Source organism: Colossoma macropomum, unplaced genomic scaffold, assembly GCF_904425465.1.
Source record: "Colossoma macropomum unplaced genomic scaffold, Colossoma_macropomum, whole genome shotgun sequence".
Classification (NCBI taxonomy): domain Eukaryota; kingdom Metazoa; phylum Chordata; class Actinopteri; order Characiformes; family Serrasalmidae; genus Colossoma; species Colossoma macropomum.
Window position 1 is genome coordinate 8349648 of NW_023494795.1, and position 22926 is coordinate 8372573.

The 22926-nt window shown below is 39.3% G+C and overlaps 2 protein-coding genes across 2 annotated transcripts; one reads left to right on the forward strand and one right to left on the reverse strand.

Annotated features, from left to right (window-relative positions):
* The first annotated feature begins 244 nt into the window (after positions 1-244).
* ginm1 (glycoprotein integral membrane 1) lies at positions 245-7212 on the forward strand. Its single transcript, XM_036581361.1, has 8 exons — positions 245-418; positions 2446-2505; positions 3070-3169; positions 3371-3528; positions 4107-4266; positions 4422-4630; positions 5784-5947; positions 6300-7212. The coding sequence occupies exons 1-8, from the start codon at positions 329-331 to the stop codon at positions 6430-6432; spliced, it is 1074 nt and encodes a 357-aa protein (XP_036437254.1). The 5' UTR covers positions 245-328; the 3' UTR covers positions 6433-7212.
* A 1175-nt stretch (positions 7213-8387) lies between these two features.
* Positions 8388-20406, reverse strand: katna1 (katanin p60 (ATPase containing) subunit A 1). Its single transcript, XM_036581360.1, has 11 exons — positions 20214-20406; positions 18485-18647; positions 18173-18315; positions 13593-13779; positions 13043-13158; positions 12254-12359; positions 11745-11903; positions 11466-11592; positions 9769-9900; positions 9283-9409; positions 8388-9103 (listed from the first exon to the last, which is right to left on the reverse strand). The coding sequence occupies exons 2-11, from the start codon at positions 18644-18646 to the stop codon at positions 8905-8907; spliced, it is 1458 nt and encodes a 485-aa protein (XP_036437253.1). The 5' UTR covers position 18647; positions 20214-20406; the 3' UTR covers positions 8388-8904.
* Between the last annotated feature and the right edge of the window lie 2520 nt (positions 20407-22926).

The following is a 22926-nucleotide window of genomic DNA, read 5'->3' on the forward strand; positions in this document are numbered from 1 at the left end:
TTTTTTCCCTCTGTCTGTTTGGGAATGGGCTTCCTTAATGGTCGTGCCCGTTACCAGTATGTGCAGATTATCGTTTTCTTTAAAATAGGTTGCATCTTTACTGTAGATGTACGTTATATGTATCCCACCTGTATTCTGACAAATCCCGCCCTCCTGCAATATGATTGGATATAGGACTCGCTCTCCTGCAATTTGATTGGTTAAGGGCTTGGGTTTCCTGAATACGGGTGGAAATATAAAAAATACCGCAGCTTAAGCATGTAGCCAGCTAATGCAGCGTCGAAAACAAGCAGGACCTGTTTATGTGTTAGCTAGCTAGCCGACAGCGATGGCGTCGAGCTGGGGGATATTTTCCGTCGTTTTCTCTTTAACTATCGTCTTTATTTCGACATTTTCAGAAACGCGGCAGTTGAGTACGGTAAGTCGTCTCAAATTGGTAACGGTCGACAGTAATTCGTATAATTAGCCTAGCAGTGTTAGCGTTAGCTGCCTAGCTAGCTGCTTGAGAGAACACTGGGATTGTTTGCTTTGTTTTTGTTTGGCTTACTGAGTTATTTTATTTCCAAACTAATGTCAGTGTAAAATTAACAGATAATACGTTGGCTGGCTGGCTGGCTTTAGTTGGCGTATTAATGGAAACTAACATTGCTAACGTTAGCTAGTTTGGCAGACTTGTCGGCCCAGTTTCTCAGAAGTGTCGTAATGTAGCTGTTAGTTAGCTTACCTAACTAGGTTACAAAACTCTTTTTCAGGAATCCTCAAAATAAAATGGGTGATAGAGCTGGAAATGTCTGGAAATTCAGAACATGTCAGTACTCTCTTGTTAGTAATACAGATACTGTATGGCTGGACTGTTCCCATTGTACATCGTAATGGTTTTTCTCCTGCCCTGGGACCGCTCGGTTAACTCTGGCTTAATGGTCATTACGAATAGGAAGCTGTAGGGAACATAGAAACTAGAGCTGCTCAATTTTGGCAAAAATCATAATCGTGATTATTTTGGTCAGTACTGAGATCACAGTTATTTAACACGATTACTCATTGACTTTGGGAACATCATGCGTTTGTTGATCTTAAAATAAAGCACAATTTTTTAACAGATTGAATTTCCAGTGAATAAACAAATTGGTTGAATTGCCTTGTGGTGCAGACACCACCACAGTATTTGTTGTTGTTCCTCATCAGACTCCTTGAAATCAAAGTGTTTCCAAACAGCTGAATTGATTTTACCTGTCTTGTTGACCAAATGCTCTCTTTCCATCATCTTGACTGGAGCTGAACCAAAAATGCTACAGCCTGGCTGAGACTGAGCTTGGGCTCTTAGTGAGGGGTGAAAATGCACCACTGTAAAGGAAAATAGTGTGATTTATTTATAACACAAGACAAAATGAGAGCATCGTTGCGAAATGGACTGCAGCACAATAATCAATTTATCTTCGTTATCATAATAATTGGAAGCCAAAATCGTAATTGACAATGAAATATGATTAGTTGCCCAGCTCTAATAGAAACTGCAGAAGTTTACAAATGTCTTGTGTAGTTAAATAAAACCACAGGAGATCATGAATTACTGTGACCCATCCTAGCATATCATGTCTTTTTTGTGTTCTGGTGGATTCTGTGAGAATCAGGAAGGGACATACTATCATCAGGATATCTTTTGTGTATTTTACTTCTCTGTTTGACCTCTTGTCAGTGTGGGTTAACGTATGGGATGTAACTTGATATGTATTGCAAGACTTCTGTGGCTGTTAAGCATGTGAACTGATGGCTATGATTAGTGGTGTAACAAGGATCTTATGACACCCAGTGCCAAATAAATAAAGAAGTAATATATGGGTCCTTCATTTTCAAAATCAATTTTGGTGAATATAAATATGACTGTGTATTTTGCTTGTTTATTTGCTATTGTTATGTCTCAAACAAGTTGGTGTTCTCAGAGCAGCCCGTGTCACACACTAACATCTCACATTAACCTATATGCTTATGTCAGACTGCCTATTTAAGATTGTAATCATAAAAAAATTAACATATGATTTTGTATTTTGAGAGAGAACCATTGGAAAATATAACAGATGAGATGCATAATGAATAAAAGGGAAATGCATAGATGTCAGGGCTGTCTGTGTAGTGTTGATGGAAGCTGACTAGATTGTTTTTAAGAAATTGGATCGTTCTGTGAGTTGTGAATGTGCGGTGCCAGTGTCTGTATGAGGGTCCCAATAAAATGCACCCCTCACTTGATACAGTATTGGAAATGAGTATGTGTTGCTAGACCTTTGAAGACTTAAATGTAAAGTAAGGTCTTTTTTGATGTATTTGGATTTATTTTACAGAAATTTCGCTTTATGTTAAGTATTTTGTTTAGTTTATCTTATTACAGTGCAGCCAAGGCTGTTTAAATTTGGTAACACATTGTTTTTTTGTGTGTGTGTGTATCCCCAGGAAAATGTGATCAATGTGACTGCAGTTAGTGAAAACAAAGAGTCATCCTACAATGTACAGGTAAACAAACAGTGTGTTCTATTATATCTTTGTTTGTCTTTGTGTCCTGTGCATGCTGATGAATGTGTCTGTAAACATCATAGTGAGATAGCCTTGTTTTTGTGGACTATGAAAGGCTGCACACAGCTTCATAAATATGGTCCATGCAGACAAGATATAACTGCCAGGGTGTCGTTCAGAAGTTGATTATGAAAAAAAATATTGTGGAACGCCGTAGTGCATGTGGTTAGGACCTGGCTGGCTTGTGCTTTTATTGTCCTTGGTCCAAATAATCATTGGGTTACCCAGAAGCTAAGCTATAAGCCAGGCGGTGCCAGAGGAATTACAGTGAAAAACTAAATCAGAAGATGTGGAGCATGCAACAAACCACTTACATTAAATTGAATTAATTTCATGATAAAAACTTTTTCTTTGAGGAGTCAGATATTTACTACAGTAGTTTTTTTCTCATAGTCATGTTTGTTTGTTAAAAACTAATGTTTATAGGAATTGGAGGGTTATTATAATACAAAAGTGCACCCTCTTCTCTAGTTCAACTACTCAATGTTAGCAATTCCCTTACAGATAAACCTGAGTGTTGCCATGGTGGACAACAAAACTATGGTCAACGGAGTTCATCTCAAGCCCTCGGAGGTGACAAGAATGACATGCCAGGCTTTGTTGTGTAAGTAAGACTCGAAAGAAAAATGCATTGGACTGTATTTGGTACTCTTGGTGGATAGGCTAGCATTTAGGATTAAGCTCAACCACAGCTTATAGGTTTTCTACAAAACTTCAGATTGAACCAGGTTGCTTTTAATTTTCTTTCAAAAAATGTGATGAGCTTACTTTGCTTGTTACTGTTCACTCTCTCCTGTCTCTACAGTAGATGACAGTAACGTTACCCTCAGCGATGGAGCTGGGGAGCTGGTCAGCAGTGTGATGAGACTCATGCTGGATCAGTCAGAAATGCAGAGTGATGCAGGAGAAGAGGTGCTGCTGCTGACTTTGGGTCAGGAGATAATCCAGCTGGGCCAAGAAAATGTAACCATCACATTTTTTCAGTTTTATTTAAACTGTAGATGATTATTTGTTGTTGTTGTTGTTGTTTTTTTAATATCTTACTTTTTCAAGACTTAGCACCTACATATGTGAGCTTGAAAGGTTAAAATTGTATTTGACTGTATCTGACATTACATTATTGTACTTTCTGGTATTGTAGTGACTGCAAGCATGGTATATATTATAATTATTGTAAGCATGGTATATACAAACAGTATACAGTGTGTTTATACCATGCGACAGTAGAATTTGACTGTGGACTTGGCTTTGCCCTTTCTATTGCGGTAACATACCAGTAGAAGTTCATTCCAGGAAAACAGTTGCAAAACAACTTATCCCAAAAGCAACTGAGAAATGTCAAGAAACTTATTAATTTACTTGATTGCCACACATGTACACCATTTTAAATTTAATTTCTGCTTTGAGTAAGACTTTAGCTGCTTCAGCCACACCTGTTCTAACATTGCAGTTAGTGGTCAAGCACTAAAGCAAATTCCCTTTATCCTCATCACACTTGACAAAAAAGTGTCCTGATTCCAACTCTGATTTTGACCTTGCAGGTGTGGCAGCCAGATGTGTGGGAGATGAAAATGCTGTTGAACCAGAACTCTGAGGAGGTTACTCGGGTACACGACTTCTTTCCCATGTCGCAGAGCAAGATCTCAGCCATGCCGAGGGAAAATGACATCATCATGACTGATGAGTCCATCCCTGAAAAAGGTTGGTGCTCTGGTCCAACCCTTATTTGTAATGAGTGTTCAGTCTGATTCTAATTTTTCATGTTAAGGATGAAACGAGATGAATCAGACAGAGCAATAAAGAGCATTGAAAGCTGGAACTATAACATGATGATTTCTTATTCTCATCACCTCCAGCTGAGGACCAAGTCCTGCACACCACAAGTCACTACCCACTCAAACAAGCTGAAACTACCCAGGAGGAGATCGCTGCTCCAGGGAAACTGCCTGAGACACCTCTGCGCATGGACCCTAGCACGTTGTACGAGTCTGCACAGGACGAAACAGTTAATCCGGACAACCTGCTGCCTGAGGTTCCGCTGAGACAGTCCCCCTCCTCTTATAATGTGAGTGAGCAACATCCAGATGAAAAAAGGCTTCATCCACAAAGATATTTTGGGAGAAGTCACATTGCAGTGTGATAGGTTTATGCAGTAAATTGGAAAAACCAAAAAAGAGTCGCACAGACAAATAATTCTCAAATGGAAATAATTATCACTTAAACAATGGAAAGGGTGGATTGTCAGTATGATAAATACTGCAAGACCTGCACATGGTTTTTGGTGTTTTTAACACAGACACTCAGAAGGACTGTCATTCTTGGTTTGTGATCTAGATAGATTCACTAGAAAGTAGATTGACGGATGGATGGATTAGATGGATTGACGGATGGATTAGATAGACAGATAGATGGATTGACGGATGGATGGATGGATGGATGGATTGATTAGATAGACAGAGATTGACGGATGGATGGATAGACAGATAGATAGATAGAGATACCTGGCTAGATAGACGGATAGATAGACGGATAGACAGACAGATAGACAGACAGATAGATGGAGGGAGGGAGGGAGGGAGAGAGGGAGAGGGAGAGGGATATACACCTAGCTAGCCGGATGGATGGATAGACGGATAGTTAGACAGATAGATAGCTGGATAGATAGACAGATGGATAGATAGACAGACGAATGGATGGATGGATACATACATGGATGGACGGATATATCTAGATTAATTTTCTCATCTCTTGACACCCCCTGATTTTACCCAGAGCTCAGATTCTTTTGGGAACAAAAGGATGAAAAATATTACAAGTGGCACAGCTGGAACAGTGTAACGCATTTTTTACATAAAAATGGTGCAAATATGTAAATAACATCACAGAACACTTTGACTGTTATTTGATACAGTGTATCAAACTAGTCCCTCCCTAGTCTGCAGTAATTAAATGTGTTGCATGCACCTTTAATGTTTAATTGCTTTGTACAACAGTCTTTGAAATTAAGTTCTAAGCAGTTTACTATAGCCTTACTGTAAGAGCATTCACCACCACCAATTCTGTACTCAAGCCCCCCCCCACCTCGTGTAAAAAAAAACGCTAAATCTATCTTGCTTTGTACATTTTCTGCAGTTTGACATTAAAGTGCTTGTTAGTATTTTGGTTGATTTAAAAAGAATGTGTTTGCTACCGTTTTCCTTCTGTCTGTTTCTGTACAGGTGGTGTGTCGATGGGTGGAGGAGCTGAGAGATAGACTCAAGCGCTTCTGCTCCGAGTCACTGCCACTCTTCTTCCTCATTATGTGGGTGGTAGTTGTGGGGGTTGTGGGCTCTGCCGTCATCATCAAGATTCTGGACGTCTTGTTTCCCTCTTGTGAACACAAGTATGACCACTTTCCAAGCTAACATCCACCCTCTGTGATTTTCTTTGGATGATAAATTTGTTCTGTTGAAAGCCAGTTTTCATGATTTAGTTCAATACCGAAAACCATAATAATAGGTTTTGTGTACTTTTTCTAACACGTTGACTTTCAAACCACTTCTCAGGGCCCTCCAAGTGACATTTTTGCTCTATTCCAGGTCCCAACACACCTGTATCAAGTCACTAAAAACCCTGAATACCTCATTCAGGTGTGTTGGGAGCTGAGGTAGAACAAAAATGTGGACTAATTTGTGGTCTGGCAAGGCCTGGTTTGTAGCATAAAACGAATATATAACATTGTTTTTCTTTGCCAGGGGATTCTTTCACCTGAACCCAGAGACCCTGATGCCAGTGGAGGAGGACGAAGAGAAGCAGAGTCTGGTAGAGAGCATGGAGATGGAGAGAGAGACAGAGGAGAAAAGCGGTGTGAGGGAAGATTCCTACTGATCTTTCGATTACCTGTTTGGGGCATTTCAGGTTGAAGGGATGCCCGAGAGTTCTTTTTTTTTCCCCTCCAAACGTAGCACTTTATAAAATCAAATTTATTCCATTGCATTTCTTTATTCGTTCAGTGTTTTGTTTCAGTGAGGCATTAAAAGGATTTGTTAAACATCTCCTTGGGCCTGTCTCGTGAAGCGAGTTCAGCTTAGTGAGGGTTCCTGACTACGTTTTAGCTTCGTAGAACCAATGTACAAAGAAATGGAACCATGGTTAACAACTTTCTCTGTTAATTCAGGTTTAGATACACTATGATTAATCCCTGTGCACATGCACACGAAAGAGTGACTGACAAACAGCTAATCGTGGCTTATTTTTCAAAGAAGAAAAAGAAATCTACATAAATGTTTAGAAAGCTGTCTTAGCACTGCGTCCACATGCTAAAAAAGCTGGATTCTTCACATGATTGATGCCACAAACGTCAGGAAGTAAACAAAGTAACCAGAGTGGGCCAGCTCTGTCAGTTTCCCATTGTTTAGGCTGGGATTGGTCCAGGAGATGATCCGAAATCCAGAATTTAAATGTCCTTGGAGGAGGTTGGGCATGCAGTATAAACTGTAATGGTGATGTACCTTGGTGAACAGTGATCCAGCATCACAAGGCATCCTGCTTTGTGAGACAGGCCCTTGATTTCTTGTTTGTATTAGCTGAGTGCTACTGCATTGTGCCTATGGACAAATATCTTGACATGTATGATGTGATATAAAATAGGATGTGGTGTAATTTTGACACGCCGTTCTTATTTCCATCAAGATCCACATTTTTGTAATTAAGCTTATTAATGTGCACTCCAAAGAGGCCATTGTCTAACAGTTCTAGTCACAGTTGTTCTAAGTGAAACAAGAATATACACTGGATGAACTGTCTCACACACTGCCTCACTTGAGTGATCGGCCCTTTGATGAACAGAATTTTTTTTGCATCTTTGTTTAAATTCTTTGGAAGCTTAGGGTTTTCTCTGACAGCTGGGAGGGGGTTTTCAATGAGTTTGCACACTAATTTGACTTGAGGTGGCACAGAGTTGTTGGAGTAATATTAACTTAGGTTTGGTCAGAAACTGCTTACCTGAAACTGAACATGTGGGCCTGCTAACCAGTTAATCCAGCTTTGTATTATATGCCCAAGGACACTGTTAGATCTGTGTCCACGAAACAAGACGAAAATCAAATTATACCTCAAGTCGCTTCTGTTCATTCACATCCTATTTATGTTTCATAGAGAAATGAGATGTTTTTTGCTTTTGATCAGATGTTAGCAATATTGTAGTATGAGGTTATCAAGAGCATGTAAACTGAGTGCAAGCAAATTATGCATTGCAAGTCTATGTTTAATTAATAAAACGAACCGTTGTATTTTCTCTTGTATTTCTGGTTTGACAAATACATTCAAGTGTTCTTCTCTTTACAAAAACATGACACTTCAGTTAGAACACCATTTTAAGGTTGAGAGAATATAAACAAAAATGTGGCTGTCCAGTAATGGTATATTAGAACTAGACAATTTGGAAGTACTTGAACAAAACCTGTTCTTCTGGTTAGTTAAAAAAAAAAGAATAAAATAACAGCACTTCCTAAACATTTTTATTCCAATATAAAAAACTTTATTAACTTCTATAAAGCAATAATTTTACCACATTTTCACACAACTGTCTACTATATGAAAGACAAAAGAATGGCACACAACGGACATGGACAAAGGCAAAAACACATCTCTTCGAGTTTGGTCTTTTTCTTTATGACCTTGGTCAGTTTAAAAGGCACAAATCAGCTAATTCAAGTGCTTGCATAGCTTCTTCACTGCAAAAAGGCCACTGATTGGCAGTAGTGTGTAGAAATAAACCTCAAAATATGTGATACCACTTTCACTTTTCATCATCATTGGCATGGTGATTTCATGACACCTAGATATTCAGATATTTTCAAAAGTATTACATTTTTTGGTATATCGAGACCATCACAACCAATCATGGTTCTAAGTGACTGACTACTCATTTATTGTAGTGACATTACCTTTAGAGAAGAAAGGCTTGTGTAAGTAAGGCAGTTCAAAATGGTTCCCAGAAGACCCACTGCTCTAAAGAAGGTCTCTCATGTTTCATCACTTCCAAAACCTAAGTACTGAATGACCACACATCAGTTTGGAGCTTTCATATCTCAATAAATAACACTACTTCAAAGAGAAGATGATCCCAGAGCTGAACCTTTCCTCCAGAATGCATGACACACCGGTCCTGTAGTCAGCAACTAAAACTGGCCAATAGGACGTGATTTCAGACATAGCTAAACCACCACCAAGTGACAGGATTCTTCAGTCAAACAACAGAAATTGGCCCACAGTATTCCAAAGTGCTAAAAGTCGACAGGTTTCAAAATTAATAACTACAGAATCCAAATTTTACCCCATAGGTAGCATCAGGATGGGTTAGCAAGAGCCAAATTCGGCGATCCACTTCTCATACTTCTCCAGATCGGCAGCCGAGACGGACTTTGACACTTTCTTCAGAGCTGTCTCAAAGTCCTCCATAGTTGTGGGCATGTGCATCTCATCACTGGAAATGTTGCGGATCTCCTCAGGGGTCAATCCCTCGATCCGTCGCCTCATCGCCATCAGAGATGCATCCCTGCAACAGACCCACACAGTTTATTACATAACACAAACAATTTTCTTCTATTTTTTTTCTAGAAGCCTCTATTTAACAGCTTTATTCAGCTTACTAACAATTTGTTCATCCAGTTTATTAACAACTGGTCTGACTGAGATGTTAAAGGGAGTGAGAAAGAAGAGGACTGTGGGCCAAACCTGCAGACATTGGTGATGTCGGCTCCTGAATAGCCCTCCATCTGCTCAGCAATCTTGTCCATATCAACGTCATTAGCCAGTTCCAGCTCTTTCAGATTTATCTTCAGCAGGTCAACTCGACCCTTAGCTTCAGATCAAACACACTTATAATGTACAGTAACAGCACACTGTAATACTACAAACACGTCAAAATGTTATTAGCTAGCATCGCGTTTCAGTAGATTCACTTGACCCACAGTTACAGGAACAGGGTGTCACATCGATCCATTAACAGAACCTTAAAAGGGGCTGCGGTTACCAGGTCACTCATGGTTTAATTTATCCTTACTTAAAGTCTGACCTCTGTCAGAAAATAATAAATAAAAAGCTGCCATGGTTTGTTCGCAGTGTTGTGGCTCCATGGTTCTATAGGACCAGTAGGCCATACAGAAGCTTACACCATGTTGTTAGGCTTGAAGGCAGCTAATAGTAGTAACGGTGGCCTACCTGAGGGCAACGGAATGTAAATTCTTTTTTCTAGCCTGCGTCTTAGAGCTTCATCAATGTCCCATGGGAAGTTAGTGGCTGCCAGAACCATCACCATTTTGGATGGGTCGCTTTCAGACGTTCCTCCAACACCTGCAGGTCCCAATTGGTAAACGCAACATGAATGTCTTTTTTAACACACATGGATTGCCTGCAATGCCTGAATGTTATATCTGTCTGTGTAACCAACTTGCAGGTACCAGAGCCACTCTACGCAACTATTTGCTTGTAAGGGTGTCACGATACATGTTAATATTCACTTTTCTGTATACAGAGTTTGTGAAACGGTACACGCTGCGGATCGAATAACATGACATTTCATTCTATGAAATGTACGATGCTGGGAATGGTTTCTGTACCTCTATTAAGGTAACACAATCCTTGGTATTTCTAGTAATAATCATACACGCAAAATGAATACTTAGCTTTGTTATATAAGCAATAGAACACGAAAGGGAGTGTTATTGCGAAATAACATCACGGCTGTGATTTGGTCGCAGTAGATCATCACAGCTGTGATGTTATTTGCGATAACACATGACCTAATGCTTTTATACAACAGTTAAGTAAATAAAGTAATAAATAAACTGGGCCGTGAACGCAGCATTTAATATGTTTTAATGTTAGCAGTTGCTTCCACCAAATTATAGTTCCTTAACAAGCAGCTTGTTGCTACATCAGACTAACGAGCTCCGCCCACTCGCTGCACAGCCAGCTGTAAGCCTCGCCTTTTGAAGTACAGACTGAGCCATAAAACCGCCACAATATCAAGTTTAGCTCAGTGTTGTCTTTTTTTTCCTAGATCCATATTAATGTTGTTTTGTTCCAGCCAATCTCTAAAGCATCTTACAGCCTATTTTGTTTGGCGAATGGTATTCAGTTCATTTCTGGCTGATTCCAGGTTCAGACGGAAAAGCTTGCTCAGTGCTGATGAATTTAGTGTAGTCTCATCTTCAGAGTCTGACCAAATCGGCTGTCGGTCAAATGTGATCTTATAAGTACCTATTTTCTGTTTGTGGCAAAGTAAGAAGTCAAAATGTTCAAATGGCTTGAGCGTCTCCTACAGCTGTACTTAGCAACGGCGTCTAAGCAGAGTGATACAGTGTTTGTGAAAAAAACGTGATGTTATGGCGAAATAACAGCGCAGTTAGAACGCTTCTCAACCAATCAGCTTGCGTGGCCGGAACTAACTGTTGTATAAATATATATATCTCTGTTGTCAGAAGAAAACCTCGTATCTCCTTTTCTGACGTTTTTCAGTTTTTGACATAATTTGAAAATACCTGTTACCCTTTACATTGTATGCAAATTCCATGACGAATGGACTAAAATAAATCACCCAAAATGACTTGGAAAAAGGTCTGGTTCCACTGACTTACATTAAAAGTGAAGTAGTTTTTTTCCTTCACCTGTAAAGTTACCATTTTGGAGATACAAGGTTTTCTTCCAACAACAGCGTGATATATATATATTTATATAACTTCTGTCATGCTGCAAAAAAGACAATACAAAATATATCGCAAAATTTCTGTATCATTACATCCCTAATGCACACAGTTCTGCCATATATTTGTGGACACTTCTGTGCAATGGCTTTCTTCTTTTGTGTCTGCAGCTAAGGAGAATCAGGCATGTCGCTATTTTAGCTTCATACGTACCGTCCATCTGCACCAGTAGTTCCGCTTTGACGCGTCTGCTGGCTTCATGTTCCTCTGATGTTCCTCTGCGGCTGCACATAGAGTCGATCTCATCGATGAAGATGGTAGTCGGAGCGTAAAACCGTGCCTACAAACCCAGACATCACACACAGACACACATGTTAACACAGAGCATGTTTGACTAACTGTGTTTAAAATTTTAGCACTGGTGTCATCTCATTTGTAAGAGTTTGGGTGTGCAACAAAAACAAACAAAACCTTGTGTGTATATATAGTCACCATTTCAAACAGCAGGCGCACAAGTTTCTCAGACTCCCCTCTGTATTTGGAAGTGAGGGTGGAAGAGGAAACATTAAAGAAGGTTGTCCTGCATTCTGTGGCAACAGCTTTTGCCAGCAGTGTCTTTCCGGTGCCTGGGGGCCCCACCATCAGCACGCCCTGAAATTCAAACAGTGAGACATTAAGACATGTTTTGTCAAATAATTCTTAAAGGCCTTTTATCGCATATGAACTGCACCCATTCCTACCACATCATTAAACACCATATACCCTTTGCAGCTATTATTTTTGACTCAATGTTAAACGTGTTCTAAAAGCCTTTCTGGCCAGCAGATGGCGCTGTAAATCAGACCCACTGAGCTCAACTAAGGGGAGTTAAAATTTTACTCTTGCTTACATGCAAACATTTTTCAGGAACCGTCTTACTTGTCTCATATACAAACCATTAACCCCTTTTTTACCATCTCAGTCTTGTGGGAAAAAGCCTATATAAAACTATAGAGCTGTACCTTCCATGGTCGTCGAATTCCCTTAAAGAACTCCGGCATCCACATGGGCAGAACCACCGCCTCCTTCAGCAGCTTCTTCGCTTCCTCCAGGTCAGCTATGTCATCCCTGGGGGAGTGGAGTTTCAGTAAACAACATGATCTGGTGGCATGTACATTACTGTTGTGATTACTCTAAAAGGTAAGTATTTTTGGGCTAATGGACATATTTATTGCATGTGTAAATATATACACACCCAACACGGGTCCCATTGCAGTTAGAACAGTGCAAATGGACTTTTTAAAAAGAAAAAGAGGTCTTGCAATGACAACGTAAGACATTTTTACATGTAACACTCTTACATGTAGGTCCTTTAAAGCCCCAGGGAACCTGAATAGGCGTTTTCTTTGTAAGTAGGTTAATCTTGCTTTTTCTAGGCAAACAACACACATGTGCCCAATGAATAACATTTCAATGATCACTAAGTGACTAATATGTTTTGTGATATTTCTCCCTTTTCTGGGTAAACTGGGCGGTTTTAACGTTTATGTTCCTTTGGACTTGGGCACATCTACTGACACAGAGTATAATATCCTTAAAAATAAAGTTAGATGTTTCATATATATATATATATATATATATATATATAGCCTCTATTTTTTTTTGCAAAATTATCACGCTAACCAGCCAAGACTAGTCTTACTCACTATTAGTGACCCTAGCATTTTTGAATAGCTTATTTCTTGACTAGTCCAGGAAAAAATGGCTGTAAATGAGGGAGTGGGAGAGAGAACTGCAGGACATGAACGCACCATTTCACATTAGGGTTTTGGGAAATGATGTCTCGTTCCAGCGTCTCAATCAGGTCTTTATCTTCTCCTCCTCTGTCAAACTTTTTCACCTCCGTCTCTGAGGCCTCTGGTTTGTTCTAGAGGTGAAGGAGGGAGGAGTATATTAATGCACGGTTGTGAAGTATTAGCAAGCTTAGGAAAAAAGAACGTTCAGCACAGCTCTAAGGAAACACTTGAAGCAAAACGTAAAGGTTCATCAAATCAAATCACAAACAAGCAAACAAACAAGTAAGGAAGACTGAGTTTAGATTGTAGAGTATTTCATTTTAGCTCTAGCTTGGCTCTTTCTGAGCTGCCTGTATTTGCACAGACGGAGGAAACCGGTAACACAGGTTGGGAATTCTGCTAAGTCAATTCAGCCAAAAGCATAAGGTCCACAAAGTAAATATAAGTGTAGAGTTACAGTGAGTATTTGACACAATGGACATTAAGAGAGCAGGTATGATCTAGGTAATGAAGGAGCTTTTCCTTTTCTGCCCATTCAACAATCCATCCATCTGCCAATCCTTACCTTGTCCTCTTTTTGCTTGGACACATTCTCTTTCTTTTCTTTGCCTTTTGGAGGTTTTGCTCTGTCGCCGTTGGGGATACGTGGTGACTGTCGGTGCTGGGAGCGAGGGCCAACACTCAGTCTGTTGCCATGAGGTTTACCTTCTCGATACGGCACTGGGGCCCTCCGTACCGCACACGGAGACGACCTGAAAACAACCACAGCCCCACATTCACCCCAGTTATATCATATTAGGGGTGGGAGATACAGCAAAAATGGAACATCAAGATACCTGAAAACAATTTTTATGATATGCATCTCAATATTTTGTTTTTTTTTCTAAAGACTGATATGTAAAAACAGACCACGAATCACAAACCAGAACATGAACCAGTAAAGCCATATAAAACATTTTAAACACGAACACTGATTTACAGGGTGACTCAAAAAGATTAATTCGATTTCAAAGCGTCATATTTTTACAACTGTCAGGCGCCTAGGAACCAATCACAATCCAACTGAAAGAGGGGGTCATAGAGTTTCTGATGACTCCCTTCAGTCTGTGAGGAGATGGGACCCCTGAGCAGAAAGCGTTTTGCATTCTCCACTTCAATAAGAGTGAACCCGTCATAACTGTGCAACATGAATTTCGTCGGCAGTGAACCTCCAACTGCTCAGAGCGTTCAGCGTTGGTTCCACAACACTGGATGATCTCCGAAATCGCATTGAAAGAGCCGTGAGTACAGTGACACCCGACATGCTGAATGACTATGGCGTTGATGTTGTCCGTACAGCTGGAGAAGGTTCATTTTGAGCACTTGTTTATTATGTAATTTTACTTTATGCTCATTTAAACCATTTACAATATACTGCATTGTTCTGTAATGATTTACAAGTGAAATAAATCATTTTGAAATTGGATGAATCTGTTTGAATCACCCTGTATACTTAACATTATACATGCTGTGCTGTGCTAAATATGTTTGCTCTGTAATGACAAAGTTTTTTTTAGTGTTCGAGAAGTCCTAACGATACCCACAATGAAGTCAGAAAAGCATACTGTGGCATTATCACGACGAAATCAAAAATTATCGCCCACTCTTACATCAGCTGCTTTGAATACCTAATTTTCATCCTTCCATTTTAACCCAAATGTCAAATGTGGCGGATCACCCAAGGCTCATTTAGTGTCTGAAGTTTTCTTCTTTAGTTCTGCACTGCACTGTTAGAAATAAGGGTTCTGTGCAGGTACATTTTTCATTCATCCAGGTATAAACAATGTAAATGTCCCCTCAAAGGTACAACAGTGGTTTTAAGGTCCAATAGTGAACCTTCAATTCGTTTTTCCAGGTCAAAAGTACATATTTGTACTTTTTCATAACCTAATGTTTTAAAACAGAACAATAAAATATAATCTGGTACAATTTCGTTCCCTGACTAAAGGTACCGAGATGTACCTATGAGGGAACCACCCCAGTGACAAGGGTGGTTCTGCCCCAGTGACAGTTTAGTACCTTTATTTCTGAGAGTATGGAGCAAAGAAAAGGAAGCATATGCAAAACTACTGCCTGAGAAAGAAAGTGATTCTAGTTTCAAAATGTCTTAAATTCTCCATTTCTTCCAGTAAAGGTGTCAATCAGTGTTTGAAAGTACATGAAAAAGTCTATTTAAAGTTACTTAATAGCTCAACACGGTTTGAGGGAGGTGCACAACCTAGTGAGGTATAAGCCTTCATTACATTTTAGCTACATTAACCTCGAAGAAGTAAACTTCAGACACCAAACATGCCCTGGACGATCAACCATGTTTGAGGTAAGGTGGAAATTTCACTTCAGACCAAACCATCCATTTATAGAAGTTAAAACTGATGTAAGCAGCTCTGAAATGACTTGCCAGTTATTCTCATTCATACATTTACAAACCAGATTATATTTTAATTTACCCATGAGCTTTAAATAACCTTAACTGGACGAACAGACAAAGACAGAAAGAGCACAAGGGCCTGTGTGCAGGCCAACTTCAGCCACGTGGATATTAATCCACTTCACATGACAGTTCTGCTGGAGGTCTGAAATCTCAGTAAAAACACTCAGAGACTCTCCCCGAGTATTAAAGCACAAGGAAAAACAAAACAAGGCAAAGCCGCTTTTACTGCAGCAATAAAAACTTACTTAAATATGAAGTCATCATCACTAATGTGTCAGGAGTGTAAAACAGGTCTATTGAAGCACTGCTGAATTAAGGACATTTATGTTTCTGAGTGTAACGCATTACGCTGGAGGAGGACAGTCATGATTAATTATTTAAACTTGATTACTTGGAAAAAAAAAAATAATGGCATAAAATTTACACTGTAAATCAGCAGAGATTTGTTGGCAAATTGCATGATGATAATGCAGGTTTTAGATTCTCCTACTGATCTTTGCAACAGTAAGAATAAAAGCCTGATAGACACATTTATTATCAACATTATTGCCACATAGTGTCTTTATATTTTTAAATTTAAAAAATTGGAATCTTTGAAAGGGGCATGGTTTGCTACTTCCTGTTAAGTCATTTTGTATTTTTTGGCCTTAGAAAAGTCCCTTAATCATTTTTCCAAATAACTGGTAGATTACAAATTTAATCAATAGTGACATTTGGGACTGGCCTGAATAATCTGAATACTTGCGTACTCATTAGTTACGCTGGTACTTCTCTATTTAGTACATGTGAGCTCTGGCCCTGTGAAAGCTTTGTAGCCTAAAATAAATTTCATCAGGCCTTTCAATAGAACAATTTTTGGTAATATATGTAAAGTGTTAAAAACTGAATGCATCATAAATTCATGCATGCCAACCATGGCACCTCCCCTCTGGACAGTATGTATGTTGTAGGGCTGAGTGATTAATCAAATTTTGTTTTCAATTAAGATTTTGGCTTCCAAAGATTATGAAAACAAGATAATGAACGTAAAATTATTACTGTGCCACGTTCCTTTTTGCAATGATACTCTCATTGTGTCTTGTCTTATAAATCCAACCTTTTTCCTCGCCCCTCATTAAGAGCCCAAAATCTGTGGAAAATTTGCAATAAGAAGTTGGTATACATATTGTATATATTGTTGGTATAGATACAATAAAACAAACACACACTGCAGCTACATTTCTTGTTCATGAAAGTACAAACAATGTAAATGTTCCCTCACAGGTACGACAGTGGTTTTAAGGTCCAATTGTGTTCCTTAAATAAAATGAAAAGTACATATTTGTATCTTTTTATAACCAAATGTTTTAAAACAGAACAGTAAAATAAAAAGTCTGGAGACGAGACGGGGTGTGTGGAGTCAATACAACTTAAAATATAAGTTCAATGGATTATGGTACAATTATGTTCCCTAACTAAAGGTACCGAGATGTACCCTTGAGGAGACCACCCCAGTAACCAGAGGGGTCCTGCCCCAGGGACGGTTTACTACCTTTTTTTTCTGAGAGTGTAGTTTAAACACTTTAGATCCCATGTGTCAAATACAAGACCCGAGGGCCAGATCAGACTCGCAGAAGTACTGAATTTTCTATTAATATTAGCCCATTTCACAATGCCCTGCACTTCATTCCCCAGCATGCACTGCAACGTAATGTGTGCTCTGACTCTCCTACCCCAACAGCAATCTATGGGAAAGCAGTTACACCTCAGTTCTGCACAATTTCACACCAGTCACATCACCAAATGCACTAGCTTCATTTACACCTAACGTCAGCTCAGCAGCTCAGAAATTGAGCCCAGGTCTTAGTGAAGTTGCAGCAAAGAAAGGATTCCCAGTGTCTAGTTCAAGCAAATAGGTAGGTTTAAAAGACTGAGCTCCTGGCGACATTTACATTTTGAATGTTTCAAGTATTCATGTAATATTTCAAGGTCTACTACAAGTGTCTGTATTTTACTGTTGACGTTTTTGCATATTTTGAAAAAACAGTGGCCAGTTTGGGTTACAGCGCAACATTAATTAAAAATAACATAAAAACATTGCCGTTCTTGAGCCCACAGATTAGTTGAGAGTTTTTAATATGGCCCTTGTTGAGTGGTTGAGTTTGACAAGCCTGCTCTAAATACTGGGAGTGTGAGATTATACAGGTCGGAAGGAAAATCTGTGTCTAGAGCAGACGATGAGACTGAACTCCTAATTAACTTCGAAATCTTTTCAGTCACACAGCCGAATAAACACATTTCAAATAACAGGCCTCAATCACCAACCGTCCCTCAGAAGAAATTTCTTCTTAAAACCTACTTTTAGAAGATTCTGACATTCACCGATGTTTTCTTATTTATTTATTTATTTGTTCTTATGTAACAACAGAATCTACACACACTTAGGAACACAAAGGTGCGAACAATTCTGTAATTTAAGAACACGCCATAAATCTCACATAGCCTTTTTCTTGTCCTTTCTTAAGAACAAATTAAGGAAAAAGCTGAAGATATTGGTAAACCCATTGTATTTTGGGTGATTTGAGAATGTGTATCCAATTACTCATTCGGAAATCTCCACAAGTATTCGAAGCCAGAAAAATGTCGTCTGGGCCAGCCCTAAGGTGAACAACAAAAAGGTACAGCACAAAGCTTACCTATGTTCCACCTGAACTGGTGTAATGTCGTTCTCTTGGCTGAAACTGCTCGGCTTGGAAGGGGCAGCCGCCAACTGGAAACTCTCCAGTGTCCTCATGATGTCCCTCACGTGCTTGCTCTCCTCGCTGATCTCCTGCCCGACCTGAACAGGATGCACAGGAGATCACAACAGTACCTTCTGTTTGCAGACCAAACATTTCGCCTCACCTATAAGCTACTGTTTGCTAACGTGGAACATATGGGCACATCAAACAACAACTACTGCCTTCGTGACAGGTCCAGGACAACGTCCAGGGAGGCTAAACTCTTACCTGCTGCCATTTCTGCTGCAGAGAGGAGTCGCGTACTGAAAATAAGTACTTCTTGATCTGCTCCAGTACCCCCTCATAGCAAACCACAGCTGAGCTGTAGTTGCCCAGCAGCGCATATTCTCTAGCCAGTTTCACGTTCTCGCTGATTTCCAACAGACTCATTCTAGAAGAAGACAGAAAGAAAAAGCAACAATAAAAGTGCCTATAATCACAGGAAGAGCCAAAGAATAAGAGTTTCGCAAAATGTGTCACTAATTTTCCCAAGTTAGGATGTAAACAAAGTCTTTCAGAGTGGTTTGACGTGAAATGCTTTGTTTTACAGAAACTCGAAATTGTTCACAGTGGCGGTACCTGGAACCAGAAGTCTGAAGAGTTTAATACCTCACAGATCCTCAAAATAATCACATGAAATGGTTACTAATACACTGGCTGATATCTGCCACAGTAGTTTTGAGAAGGTTTTGGGCTAAAATCTGTTGTCAAAAAAGTAGATTATAGCCCAAAATCTTCTATTGTAAAACACTGTGTCAGATATCAGCCCATGTATTAGTCAAACCCTTGTCAAAACTATAGTAAAGCAGTATCTCAGGGGTACATGTAGGGCATTTTTAGGCAAAACAGAAACCCAAAAATTTGTATTATTGTTACTACTATTATTAGATTTACCACTAAATAACAGGTATCAACATTACATATAAAACTCAAAAGACAAGTAGAGGTTCACTGGTGGGTTTGGATAGTAACAGTTTAATAAAATTATGCTGCAGACATCATGACCTCTGGTTCCATTCACCACCACCGTAAAGAAATCAGTCTGTAAGTTTCTCTGCAATGAACCGTTTCACATTATGCCACCCTGAACACCTGTTTAAATCTTCACCCCTGAATTAGTACATTTTTCACAAGCTTCAGGCTTCGTTTTCATTTGAAACCTCTACACATTTTCTGTGTATCATAACAAGGCATAACTGAACTCTTTTAAGGTCAATAAAACAGCTTTAAACATCATGTAACACGAACTGTCTTCTCCCTCAGACTCTGAGCAAGTTTGACGAATCCAACGTTAGCCAGCCGAGCTAGAGCTAAATTAGCTAGAAGCTATGTTTAAACTTCTGTAAATGACCGTTACTGCTGTACAAACATGTAAACAGGGTTGGGTAAGTTACAATTTAATAACTTTGCAACGAATATGACAACTCCAAGAAAAGGAAATGCGATATTTTGCGTAATATTGGCTAAGCTGTAAAAGTTTGTCGCTGGCGAAGTCCGACGTTGAAGTTGGCTTCAGTTCGCCAGCTTTCTTTTTGGAATTTTACCGTTCCACCTTAAATGGTGCAGCAGTTACATTCTGGCGATTGAGGCGCCAGAATGTAACTGCTGCACCATTTAAGGTGGAACGGCAAAATTTGAACAAGAAAGTTGGCAAATAAAGCTGCCTTCAACTTCATGAGCTGGCCAAGCGCTGACGCTAGTCAAATAACGTTAACTTCGCAAACCGGAAAACACATAAACACGCCGAAGAAATGATTGTATACTGTCGAAAAGAAAATACTAGCTTAGCTAGGAAAGGTACACTATTTATCATCTGTCTGTCTAGCTACCTAGTTAATGTCATGATACACGTTTGTAGACCTTTCCCTGACCTGAAGTTCAGCTGTGTTGCTCTACAAAGCCACCAGTTCAGTGTGGCGTTAAACTCACTGCAAAGTGAGAAGTTGGAAAAACTTACTTTTCGCAGCGCTGCAAAGAAGTAACATGTAAAAGCTGTACGAACAAACCACAACCAGCATGTGTGACACGGTGAAGCCTGATATACTGAGTATTCAGAGAAATTCTGCGTTATAATCCGTTACAGGCACTTCTTTGGGAAGAAGTCAAAGGCGCCTCCACCTCACCGATACACCAGTAACGTACAGTGAGGAAAGCGGCTGCCGTTTGACTCATACTTCAAAATAAAAGTCTCTACTTTCCCGGCTTTTCGCAGCAGGATGTCAAAACATTGACTGAGTATTACGAAAAATTGACTCAGTATATTTAATTAATGACTTGCTTACTTGAAATATTGACTTACCTTTTCGAAATAACTTTTGTTCTTGAATTATTGAATTCATGTCTTAAACTATCGTACTGTCTCAGTACAACGCCATTAATGTGACATGGTAAGTCATCATGTTGACATAGCAAGTCAATATTTTGACACAGTAAGTCATATTCCAATCTAGTAAGCCAGTATATCGAGGAAAATAAGTGAGATAATAAGTCAATGTTATGAGAAAATTTGTCATTTTCACATACTAACTCAACATTTTGAGAAATGTCATTTTGAGATACTAAGTCAATATTTTTACATATTGCTTCCAAACATAGATGAGGAAAAAAAAATAACATGCATTTTCCTCATCTGCCCAGCCAGAACGGGCTTCCATAATCTGGCCTACATAGCGCATCGTTCTTTCTGTCAGTCAGAGCCAGGAATCAAAAATTAGCTTTTTCTAGGCTTGTTAGTTCATATCATAGACAGGTCATATAGAGCATGATATTTCATATCATATAGTTTAAAATACATTACCATGCACAAATAAGCAGGGAGAAATATCATGATACTGAAGGAATATGCAATACAATTCCTGATTCATGTAGACTTTAATGGGCCTATATATTTTTTTTGTTTTATTTTTTTTCCCTTGAGGTCCGGGTTATTGTGGATTTATGTATCAAAAAGTCAGTATTAATTTTTCAAGACTTCTCAAAATGCCTAAATAGACTGTTTTTGTTACTGTCACTTAACACCAGCAGATATGTACACGAGCTCTGTTCTGATCGGATGTCCTGCATTCAAACAGCAGTCCAGGCTGAAACACTGCTTTTATCATCAGTGTGAGTGGTCGGAGCTGAACTGCTTTTGGCTGAGTGGGTGGATATGCAAATGCATTGGTTTTCATGACATCACAAAAACAACACATTTAAAAAAAAAGCTTAGTTTTTACAGCTTAGTTTCCATATATGGACTGTAGAGTGAATGATATGTTTTGAAAGTTCAGTCTTATGAAAGTAATTCATCTGTCTTACGCATATTTCATAGAGTACCAGGTTGACAGAATTTGGCTTGGTGTTGCATTTATGATTTCAAAGTGGAATTCAATCGCTTTTTCAAAATGTCTTCATAATTCATGTAAACAAAGATGTAAACAAAGTTATTCAGAGTGGTTTCATGTTAAATGGTTAACTGAAGAGAAACTTACCGACTCAGATTTCTTTACAGTGGTGGTGATAGGAACTAGGGGTCACAGTGTCTACAACACAAATATAGCCACTTTATTTACTATCCCAAACCAGCAGTGAACCTACATGTGTCTTCTGAGTGTTTATATATTTAATGCTGATGATGGTAAAATATGTTAAATCTTAAAAATATGATTTCTTTGGGGCCTATTTTGCCTCACAACACTCTGCATGTACATCTCCACCATGAACGGCTTAAAATAGGTTTTAGGCGCAGATCTAGAGTTTGGGTTAGCAAATACTATCATAAAATAATGTCCCAGACATAAAGCAGCATATTTATGACCATTTTATGTAATAACGGGCTCATACACTACATAGACAAAAGTATTGGGACTCCCCTCCTAATTATTGAGTTCAGGTTTGGACGAGTCTAGGTTTGGTGAACGCCAGGAGAACGTTACCTCCCTGACTGCATTGTGCCAGCTGTAAAGTTTGGTGGAGGAGGGAAAATGCTATGGGGTTGTTTTTTCAGGGGTTGGCCAAGGCCCCTTAGTTCCAGTGAAGGGAAATCTTATTGCTTCAGCAGACCAAGACATTTTGGACAATTCTATGCTTCCAACTTTGTGGGAACAGTTTGGGGAAGACCCTTTTCTGTTCCAGCATGACTGAGCACCAGTGCACAAAGCAGGGTCCATAAAGGCCTGGCTGGGTGAGTTTGGTGTGGAAGAACTTGACTGGCCCACACAAAGCCCTGACCTCAACCCCATTGAACACCTTTAGGATGAACTAGAATGAACATTACGAGCCAGGCCCTCCGGTCCAACATCAGTGTCAAGCTCCTGTAGGTGTAATGTGTAGGTGCCCTGATACTTTTGCCCATAGTGTGCATCATGAAAAACCAACACAATCACATACATCCACCTACTCAGACTACAGCAGTTTAGCTCCACTCATTCACACTGATAGACGTTGAAGTGTTTCAGCTCAGACTGCTTTTCAAATAAGGCACAACACAGAAGGCAGCCAGCCAAGCAGAACAGAGATCATTTACATATCAGTCTTAAATGCATAGTAACAAAAACAACCCATTTAATTCTAAGATTCTAAAGTTCTCAGGAAATAAAACAGGATATTTAATAATTATGATACATTTTTGAAACCTCGATTCCTGTTTAATGAACCCAAAGCAGAAAGTCTGAAAAAATGACACGTCTTCA